Genomic DNA, 11,774 nt, shown 5'->3' with positions numbered 1-11,774 from the left:
TGTGAAGATATCACCAATGTAGCCAGACTATGTTGCAGACTTCATAAAAATAGTTGTGGTTGTTTGTGGTATTCATGGTGTTTGTCGACTACTGCTATGGTCATTTACACCGGGTCGATATTCCTTATTTTTGATTCCATATCTGCCGACTTGTAGCACAGCCCACTTCCAGGCTTTTTGTTAGACACCGCTTACGCGGATGAGATGGCGAGGAGGAGCAGAGATGAACCTCCAACACTTAGGTAGGAATTTCGGAGTCGGCCTCGGCCGAGCTCGAACCCGCAAACCATTGTAGCTGTGGATTATACCACTACGCTATCTCGCCACAAGGAAATAGTTATTGACCGAATGCATCATGAAGTGACTTCCACGTCAAAGCGGCGTAATGATCTACAAAAGAGATGTTATAGGTAGACGACGATATCCAGCACGGAAAGGAATGCTACGTTTTGTGTCCATTTAGTCATAGATTGCCATTGTCTTCGGGTCGATTCAATTGAGAATGGACACTAGCCTCGTTGCTGTGTTCGTCTCGGTAGCATTGTCCTCGGAACAGTACTATTGTATGATTTGTTGCTTGCCAGATTCCTAGACCAACGATGGATGAGTGCACCTGCAAATCCCGCGCTGACAGTGACCAGTATTGATATGGATATGTCATGGACTTCGATAGTGATCGTTTTTTTCGAATAGCAGCCAGTGTGTACTGTAGGCTACTTATGAACGGAGCTTGGCATTTGAGATTCCATACTAAATATGATGAAACGACACGTGTTTCGCCACATCAATGTCAAATTCGAAAGCTGCTCGGTCTGAAAAGTAAAGAAATTGGTCTCAATATATCCTATAATTTATTCGGTATAGGTAAATTACTATAATGTGATAGTGCCAATAATCGTTGACACTGGATTTGATCGGGACGCTAGGCTCTATTAATCCAACAACTGATGGGTGTCTGATTTAACTGACTGATCCAAGCCGTTTCCACACCTCCTATTATTTCGTGTGGTGTTTTAAACTTTTCGCTATTCCTCTCTTCAAATTTATTAGTAACCGGCAGTCTCGTAATACTTTACAAGTTGCAAATCTGGAAATTACACGTTTGGGACCACTGCGTTACATGACATGAGCAAGCCTATATAAATTGAGAGATAACGTAGTGGTGTACGTTCCACTACAGCAACACCAATAGGTGCTGGTTCGGGCCCTCCTAGACATATGATTGGCATAAGCGGTGCGTTACGAACGCCCTGGAACCACATCAAAAATACTAGCCTGGTTTAATTATTAACCATACTAGTCGGAACTCCGTGAATACCAAAGACAGTAACAGCGACAACTGTAATCCTACGCTTAGACCAGAGTACAAATCAGTTGTTTCAATGTATAGACTTTTCTGAAATATAGGCTACTTTTCGTGTAGGTAGATTTCAGGTATGGTTGCGGACAGAATTTTGTTCGCTGTTGCAATATCAGTTTTCAGTTCTTTGTATGTTACAGGTCAGGTAAATTCACTCTCTCATTCATATCTAATTTAGAGTTCACTCAATGCGTGTTTCATTAGATCGTTGCTGCCGACTTTCAGTTTCAGATCGACTCACAATAATTTCTGGGCTTTTTCAGTTGCAGTGGCGTCGGTGATAAGGAGTCCAGAGCAGCATTCGACACCTCGAAAACAGGTAGAACCCGGGTTTAAACCCATTTTCATTGAACCCATTTCAGTCCATTCGCGCAAAGCTCATGAGTTAGACCATTGGTTCCCAAAGTGGTCGCCAGCGCCCCCTGGGGGCGTTCGAGAGCGTGAAGGAAGCGCTGGCCAGTGGCCATGAAATGGGCGATTGGGGGGAGGTGGTGGATATAAAATTGGACGGTAGGGGGGGGGGGCTGAGAGAATATGGGAGCGGTGTAGGTTCAGAAGGAAACTGCTGCGTGGGGTTGAAACGATTGATAAATAAAGCAGCTAAATTCGCAGTAATGCGGAATCGATTCCGTCAGGTCAATTTAGGGTCGCCCGCGTCTATTTATTCAGCTGTACCGATAAAGTCTATTGTTACTCTATTGTTGATCCTGCTCGTCAATGGACTAATTTAGCAGTCGGCAATATATCCCTGAAAAGCCTGCGGTTCATTATGTGCTGTGAGAACTACGAAGCAGTTGAGCAGTTATTTCTCACTGCAAGGTGTGATGACTTTTTACGAGAAACTGTCTTGCGTGATTTTATTCTCTGTTTCGAACGATCGTAGATTTCCACAATGCTGCGACCGTGGCCTAAGAAACGGCGTTCTGTTGTGAGAAACGATATCGCGTCTACTTGACTGGCATATTTGCCGAAATTTATGAGTAGAATATATCCGTTCTTAGTAATGATGAAACCGGATAAAGCTGAAAATGGAACTGTCTGGATTTGGTGATACGCTCGTGATATTTCGCCGAAATTTTGCGACACGTGAACTGTTCCAATTCTCAAGCTAGCATGAGCTACCGGTCCAGCTCTAATATGCGTTTTTGATGAAGAAATATAAATCAATCATCTCATAAAATTGCACGAGGATATGGTGATCTGATTCCAAGATATTTTCCAATTAGAAATTGCTCACTCGATAATCAATTCAGTCTGTTAAGTTCTCGAGCATGAAATGATTGAGGAGCTGGATAAATTGTATTGTAGAACAATTTGGAGTTCAGCCCAAAGTTCTATATCTCCAATCATTCGTGCTGAATACGCAATTGAATCAAATAGAAATACTGTCACCGGAATCTGGTTGACTTTTTCGTCGTTGCTCCCCCCGCTCATATTTGATAGGACTTGTTTTCAGTGCCGTGAACAAGTTTCTGACTGACAACAGAAACCGACATGGACGGAACGTGGACACTGGAAATTTTAGAATAAGATTGTTCTTATCAAAACTAACACTCAATATGACGCGGAAATGATGATAATATACCAGATTTATCCGTCTCATTATTAGCTGTGATAAATGAAGAACAACAACTTTAGTTTCATGAATTAGGCGTGGTGAGGGGATGTCGGGGGGGCGCGGGCACTTTTTTCGTTGTCCAGGGGGCGGTAGCTCGAAAAGTTTGGGAAACACTGAGTAAGGCACAAGTCAATATCAGAGCCAGACGTTCACGGTGCATTTTGAAAGCAGCTGATACTCAAGTGCTTCAACGATATTCATCTGCCTCACATGCCACAAAGAATATTATATGGTTAAGTTACAGTTACGATGTACCCTTTATGTCGTTTTATCACACGGAAATATTATCTACACATAGGTCTATAGCAGTGGTTCTCAACCTTTTTTTAGATGCGCCCCCCCCCCTTATCGTCATATCACAAAATCCAACTGGGATGCTAGCAACCCCAACAGATTGTTTGGTGGCATGGTCGGTTATGAATGCTGATGAGAGAATAAAAAATATGAAATTAGGTCTATATAGGGAGAAACACGTGTGTATTGGAGGTAAATCTCGCGGAGCGCGAATTTTTTTTCAGATGACCGCTTTTTCGCGACCCCCTTCAGATGTTTCACGCCCCCCCAAGGGAGGCGCGCCCCCCAGGTTGAGAACCCCTGGATAGCCAGGACCATAACTGCACTCTCAGCGAAGAGAGTGTGCAGAGTGGGTATTCACACTCCAACGGTACGCGGAAACAGAGAATTACTCAGAGCAATTTATCGTGCAAGGTCAACCAGAAATTTGATTAGGTTGACCGCGAAATTTTGGATGTTGATGACTCTATCAGCCCCGACGCCTTGGCGTAGTCAGGGGCCAGTCACATTTTAGTAGATCTTCGTATATGACCACAGAGTAGAATGTTTCGAGTTGGATTTATTTGACTTGATATTTTTCTAAGCATCTCGCGCGATTTATTGTCACTCAATTTCTTTCTTTTAGTACCCCTTCTGAAAATTTAACGAATTGAGTCTGACAATACTCGCAATTATGAGAGAAGTTGTCGTTCAACATCAGACTTTGCGTCTGCACTTGCAGAAAAATGGTTGACGATGAAACATTTGCTCAAAATGATAGACTCATCTACGCCGAAATCTTCGATATTTATCTGTCTGAGCGCCGAATAATCCTGTACTTGCCAAAATGAGCCCGGCGGCATACAGAGGCGACCCACAATATATGCAAGTGACATTAGTATTAGCCGAGCTCATTCATTAACCTTGAACATTTTCACGCTTGGCGCGGCTAGTTCATGAGTGCACTATATACACGCTGACTTTTCATCACATAATTTTTCATAGATTTCGATGCGTAGAATATAAGTCTTGCTTTCATCGCTACGTAATCCGGTTCGCTCCTATCGGACGACTAAAGAAAGGTCTCCAAAACTCAACATTCAAGTGACCCGCGCAATGATTCGAAAATATCATGCGACCCTTTGCCCGAAAAGGTTGGCTGCCCCTGCCTTACTACGTCCCTACGTGCAAGTATCATTCGGATTAAATTGTTTTGTTTGATTTTTACTGTGTTTTCGTCTACCACGGGTGTACATTCACAACCGTAGATCACGGGTGGTACACTGGTTTGAGTCGACACTTTTTTCGCTGAGAGTGTGCTGCACCTCACACCCGAACAAACACGTTACCCATTTTCTAATGAAGAGTCGAATTGTTCTTGTAAGCTACGAAATCATGCACTGTTGAATGTACTATCACTTCATCCTCTACCGCAATTCTGCAATCTAACTGTAAATTACTTCAATCTCGACAATGTTCTTAGGGGACAGGTGACTCTCCGGATTGTATGTGTATTTACTATTTACCGGGTTTACTGCGAATAAAAATATATTAATAGAAATAATGATAATAAAGTTCACAATTTCATTTCTCTCAGCGGTATTGTAACGAATTAGTAACAAAAGAAGAAGCGTGTTAAATGTGAACACTGTTGCGTAATTAATACTGCGAATTCACCAAAAATTACAGTGAAATATATTAAATTGTAACATAAATTCATTAATATAAAGATCTCCATAGGAGTGGTAAGCATGTTTTACAAAAACTTCGATGCGAAGTATATATCTTCTTTGGCTAGGTCGCAATACTTCCTTCCGATATACAGTATTAGTATTCGCTCAAGACATGCAGGCGCGACATGTAGCGCAGTTTATACCGATCCTAGTCCTCCAGGCCATTCTCCTGCGCACGAACAACATCTTCTTGTGACCTGAACAGACAACGAATGTTGCTATTGATAAAAACAAGTGAGATGCCGCTTTCAACGCAAGCGTAGCTAAATGTGACTGGTGGTTACCATAGCTTATTCTCACAGAAACGTATACGGTCAGCGGAGAATTCTAATGAGACAAAATATTATCTGTAGTGAGCATGGGACATTGTCTCCACACTAGGTCAACACATCTTCATCAAAATGGTTTACAGCAGCGTAATTAATTCGTACCAGTAATTCCAAGTTCCGACAGCCCCTGTAACGACAGCACGAGCATACCACCTCGTTCTATATTGATTCAACCAGTTAAAGTTGAAGCCTGTACAAACCTTAGTAGTACAAACTACTACGGTTTGTACAGGCTTCAACTTTAACTGGTTGAATCGACATAGAACGTGGTATGGTCTGTGATAATTCGTTTTAGATCTCATCGGCATTTCGGAATTTCAATACGCTATTTCAGTCATACTATATCACCAACGTGGAGTAGTTCGTATTCCCAATCAAATACCGACCTTGTTTTCAAATAACGGAACATATGTGGTAGGCATAATTACTCGGGCTCAGATTTAGGCTGCATATGCCGACACTGAGTAAGATTCCATTCAACGACGTGTTAAGGTGAATTAATTAGATATTTGATGCGACAATGGTTTACTTCTCTCGACATAATAAAGACAGACTGGCATGTCGTTCCGAAAAGAAAGAACATACGTCTATACTTGTCTAGTTTCATCAGCGATGGATACCGCCATATTGACTTGGGCAGTGAAGCACTTTTATTCTATATTTTCCCTTAACTGCTCCCATGGCTTTGTTGACAAGTAGCAATACCTGACCTTTACGAGTCGAGCTCAGTTGGACATCACCCATAATGGATACATGCGCATTGCGCATCCTATCACTGATAGCCCGGCTGGATAGGCAAGGTGTATTTCGTGAATTTGTTTTACCTGATAACGAAGTTTTAGCATCCGAATCAATGCTTCTTTTCCCTCTCCAGGTGCTCTTAACGCATTTTCCCAAATACCGCATACACTTCATCTTCATGACTAATTTGCATCTCGTCAACACCTTGGAAACATATCTGAAAAGATAAAATGTTACTAGATTATACATAGTACGGTCATGCTGGAAATTTCTCTCGTATCGCTACTTAACAGACTACAGAAACGCATTATTATATGCCAGTGTTGGGATGACTCGAGTCAACTTTTTCGTGTGACTTGACTTGACTCGAGTCACTTTGCAAAAATGACTTGACTCGGCGCTTCAAAAATGTGGATTGACTCGTGACTCGGAGCAAATTTTTCGAGTCAATTTCAAGTCATCAAGTAAACGGTGTCGATTAAATGACTGTATCTTGTGCATATTCGGATTATTCACGATACGCCAGTGTCACTTGTGAGAGCAACCAGTCATTCACTGATTGTACATTTCACTGATCCTCCATTGTTACATCACAAATAAACTGACCGCAAACGAAATGACCAGAGCTTGCGTTATCGTAGTAGTAGTGGTGGATTAATCTAATAGTATATAGCAGTGGTTCCCAACCTTTTTCGTCTCGTGCCCTCCTTGGCCGATAATTGAGCTAAAATTCCCCCCTATGAAAAATTTGCCTGTGTCTAAAAAAATGTGCTTTTTAACGCGCAACCATTTGTTGACTGAGCAATTAATGGCCAAACATATTCAGATATGTCCGAACTATGGCGAATGCGGACAGCACTAAACTTTGGTAGAGTACAGTCAAATTTGACCTGATTTTGACCAGTCGGGTAGCTGCTGACGAAAATAAATCACCAAGTCCGCTTGCTATGGGCTTGAGTTGAATCGATGAATTTGGTATGTTTTTCACGTTAGCCGTTGGCCTAAAAGTTGAACAATTTCACTAGCGGCCTTGTGCTGAATTCACTAGCGGCTTGACGTTTTCCCGCTTAGCAGCAGTTTGGTCGAGAGGCTGTCGCGGACCCAATGAAATTGTCTCATGAGCCTCACTGTATCAGGGGATGTAATATCTGCGGAAGGCATTTAAAGTGTTAAACATACACCTAGCTTGAAATCCGCCAAAAATCATACGGTTGTAAAGAACTAAATTCTACTGAACAGTTCTACACCATAAAAATCTAAAAACCTTGTGAACCCAATGTATCTTCCGATACATTGCCAAAGCCAGATTCCCCCTAAAAAAATTAAGCCAGACTCCCCCCTAAAATTCCAAAATTTTCCCCCGGTTGGGAACCACTGGTATATAGCAACGTATCGCTGTTTATTAGACGGCTCTGTCCTTACATTGCACAGCGCTCACCTTTACCAACCCTGTTGTATGATTTAAATCGAACGAATATGGTGTATGCGTTTATATTCTCACGGATGTGTTGATAGTTAGTGGATTGTGCGATATCAATTTCTTCAACTTCTCGAGGCTTCGTATTTCGTCCTCTATTTTGGCTGATATTAACAGAATGCAGCATGTAGCTCAAAGTCGTCAAACTCAACTGACGTCGCGGGCCGAATTCGAATATTCAGATCACTCGCGGGCCGCACCAGTCAAATGATTCCAAAATATTACCAACTCTTAACACAATATATGCACTTTTTCGCATTCTCGGAATTGGGTGTCAGTGTCAGCGATTTGCTTCTGACGATGACTATATATCACAACTCCGCTGTCGGGTGGCTATACTGTGGCCTATGAACATACTCGACATTTGTTATCTTGAAGGAATATTTATTAAAAGTATTTCTTACTATACAAATTCGAGAAGTGTGCTGGATAAAATACACGCATTTTTCAATCTATACTCAGAATTGCTTCACGAGCCGGATGAAATCATTTGGTCGGCCGTATGTTTGACATCTCTGATGTAGCTATACAGTTACTGACGTATTTTATTAGCAGTTATACGTGTGCGTGAGCGATGCAACGAATTTATGTATGTATATTTCATTTTATATTCGTTATTTGGTTGCAGATAAATGGCCAATTAATCTGCCTTTAGCACAGGTAGCAAAATGTAATGCCTTTGAATGATCAGTTGATCACTCATACTTCGGAAATTCAATTTGACTTGAATTGTGACTTGACTCGTGACTTGACTTGACTTGACTTGACTCGACTTGACTCGAGTCACCTCCGAAAAACTAGTGACTTGACTTGACTCGAGTCACCTTCGAAAATCGATTGACTTGACTTGACTCGAGTCAAAATGTGCAATGACTCGAGATGACTCGTGACTCGAAGGTAGTGACTTGATCCCAACACTGTTATATGCTAACAAGGTTAAGTTTCTGTAGATAACATAACATGAATCAGTAAAATCATTTGCTTGATCGCCAACGTTAAGTTGAGTGCGATGTCGCAAAAAGAGTAAACACAGTACGCGATAGTTCTCGATCCCAAAGTGTGTTCTAAAATTCTATCTCATACAACAGGACTGGAAAATACTAATATAAATAGGCCACTGACCCTCCCCGGGACTGCATTTTTCTTCTGCTCGTCGTTCTGGCGCATTCATATACAGAAATAAAGGCGCATGTAGCAATCACAGTCAAAGTGAATAAGATCGTGAAATTCATGATGCTTCCTCGAATCCAAAGGCTTCAATTAAATATGATGTCACACAATTTATATCAATTCTGTGAATGAAAGAATATGTTACAACGGTATATTTTTAACCAGTATGTAATAATATGATCGTGATGTAATAGCAGGGGTGAAGTTGCTGCCCATGTAAAGTTATAAATTACAAATTGGAATTATTAACCAATGAAATCGAATGCTAATTCACTCACTATTGAGTGAAATTTAAATGACGACGCTTCCGTGATATAAGTCCGTCTCACGCGATTTATATCATGAACCAGGCCTACAGCCGCTCCGAACATATCAAAACTAGAGCGAATATCATACCGGCTGAATTCAAGCATTTCCATTCCGAAATCTATTGTACCATATATCGACGTTTAGAAACCGTATTTCCGGCTTCTCGATCCAACATCTACAACTTGAACCTACGTCCATGACAATACACTTCATTCAAAAGTCAGAATTGGCATCGGCAAGTTAAGTCATTTATTCTTCATGCCATCGACAGAGCTTCAACGTCGTTTACGCTATTTTAGGTGAAATATGCTTGCAAAGTGCCATGCAAGATGCGGCCAGATTTAGAAATCACCCGTCTCTTTCTGACTGCATTGCAAATGGATCTACTTGCGTTCAGAAGAATTCAGTTACGTACATATTCCGTGTAGTAAGTAATCGAAACGAAGGTTTTATCACGTGCTGGCGTTGAAGCTCTTGGTTTGATAGTGGATATGTTAAGAGACGTAAGGGTATCAGCAATCAGAAACAACTATCTTGCTTTGTCACTCACTGATTGACGAGCACCTAGCGAGGAAGCCGCGGCTATTCGTTTTATAGCTATAGTCTTTGGTATGACCCCGATCGCACCAGCAACAAAGAAGCTGCATTCTCTACCAATAGCATAACTCGTTGGTCGTTTCGGGCGTCATATGTCATCGCCACGTAGTCCGGTGAAGCATTGCTCGTTTTAAACACACTTCAGCATGAAGAATTAGCAAAAGCTTCGCATGCACATACTTCACGGATATCTCAGATAGCATTCTTCTCTATTGTGTTAGTACCCCACTTTCAATACTGCACGTTTATACCGTAAAGTGATGAAATTGTACCCAGCTAGCGATATAGTATAAAACCATTTTCATATTGGCCGCCATATATACGTGGTCGAATATGTAAATTCATAAGCACAATCGAACAAAACATCGAATTAGCATACCTTTTCGATGAAGGAGAATGACGACATGCCACTTGGTTTCAGAGATAATTATTATGATTATCGTTGTAATTACAAAGCCGTACGGTTTTTAGACTAATATGCTATATTCCGAACGTCGGCCTCGGGGAAATACCATGACTTCCTCTTCCTTCGGTTCCCCTGATTTTTAGAACGTTATATCCGGTTTTATCTTAGCGATAATTTATGACTGTAATAAGTGGATAAAATCGCACAATTAGCGATCTTAATGAATAGCCGATTATCGGCATAAACAGGAAAGCCTTTCGAGGGATATGTATTGTGCAATTGTATCGTATCTAATTCAATGAAACGAAGGGTCGATCTATATATAATCCGTTGGACTGGTTTCAAGCAGTATTAGAAAAGTTCTCTCCATATTTTAAACTACCATCGTTTAAGGTATACTAATTTCATGATTTACGTGTGTCTCTTCTCATTAGCGAAATACCAAGGACGCAAATAACTCTTTCCAAAAAGTATAGTTTGGCCCAAAACACCGGAACATGGAGTTGGCCAAGGATTGGTAACAATGCATCAATTAAATTTAACCTTATTTATATTCTTCTTATTGAGAAGAGGCTCGAAGTAAATACAGGTGTATGATAATCGCAATCATGTTGGTATGAATTAGCGTTACCATAATTTGAGATCCGAATAAGAGGACCCTTCTCAAAAATTCTGAACGCACTAGTACCGGAGAAGAATACTGGTCGGGATGTTCGATCGTAACTCCGTTTGTATAGTTTATGGATTTGATTATGAATTTGAGATTTGAGATTTGAGATTTAGGCACCTACGGACAATTAAACATATATGTATTTGTATATACATCGAAGTTTTCGGTCAGCACAAGGGCTGTCATTTTCGGCCATTGTCTTCTCGCTGCTAATCGTTCTGTCACACTTCTCGGAGTCGCATGTTACATGGCCTATAAGTTCATATGTCTTGGTGCGTCGTGGCACGGTAATGGTCGACGCCGAAGTGCCGATTTCCACAAATCATGGGTATTTTTGTGGGAGGAAGGGAGTAGTGAGGCTAAGGAACTTTGTTGCAGGCCCTCGGGCTATTTAGAATGTAAACTCTCTCATAATATAATTACCATAGCACTAGACCGACTTTTCGTGTATTATACGTTAGCTGACATTTTCCACAGATATTCTCTTATGTGTATTTAGGACTAGGCTATATATTTTCGCGAATAATATGAGCAATACACTCATCAACGTTGAACTATGCTTGGTTTTACAGCGAAATTAATTAATTACTCGAATGCGACTTGATAATATTAATCCCTTGTAACGTAGTCAAACGCTAATCTATTATGTGTATTTAGAACTTTTAATATAAAATGCGATTTTGAGCGCTGCTACTTGATACTATTATTCCCTACGCTTCTGATGCATGATTTTTTGTGATAAGGACCTAGGTAACATTCAGAGTCTGCAACGATTGTTTGGATATACATTATAGTAATACCCCACTAAACTATAGGCAGTTATATTACTCTATTGGTCAGAGATAGCTCATCCGTCCATATTTTTAAACTTGATTTTATGTATACAAGTTACGGTCTCTGCAGCCTCCACATTTTACGACTTATTTTCATTAGACGCGGGCAAGCGATTCTCAAGTTCGGAGCTACGAAAACAAATCACTAGCATGTGCGCGTTCCTAATAGTCTTGTATAATTTTCTAAAGTCGTAACAGCTTAGTAGCATATACGCGAATCCCAAGCGAAAATAATCGAACGAACTATAGCCGCAGGCG

At 40.9% G+C, this 11,774-nt stretch overlaps 2 protein-coding genes across 2 annotated transcripts in view; both read right to left on the bottom strand.

Moving 5' to 3' along the window:
• Window positions 1–11,774, bottom strand: part of LOC145456519 (protein arginine N-methyltransferase 1-like) — a 340,886-nt gene that overhangs the window by 54,608 nt on the left and 274,504 nt on the right. The window lies entirely within an intron of this gene.
• Window positions 4,772–8,916, bottom strand: LOC145456529 (uncharacterized). Its single transcript, XM_080334669.1, has 3 exons — window positions 8,654–8,916; window positions 6,138–6,271; window positions 4,772–5,181 (listed from the first exon to the last, which is right to left on the bottom strand). The coding sequence occupies exons 1-3, from the start codon at window positions 8,761–8,763 to the stop codon at window positions 5,090–5,092; spliced, it is 336 nt and encodes a 111-aa protein (XP_080190795.1). The 5' UTR covers window positions 8,764–8,916; the 3' UTR covers window positions 4,772–5,089.

The sequence above is a fragment of the Botryllus schlosseri genome, chromosome 14 (genome assembly GCF_051294905.1).
Source record: "Botryllus schlosseri isolate E-star chromosome 14, Bs_hap1, whole genome shotgun sequence".
Taxonomy (NCBI): Eukaryota; Metazoa; Chordata; class Ascidiacea; order Stolidobranchia; family Styelidae; genus Botryllus; species Botryllus schlosseri.
This window is presented reverse-complemented; position numbering and strand designations above follow the sequence as displayed.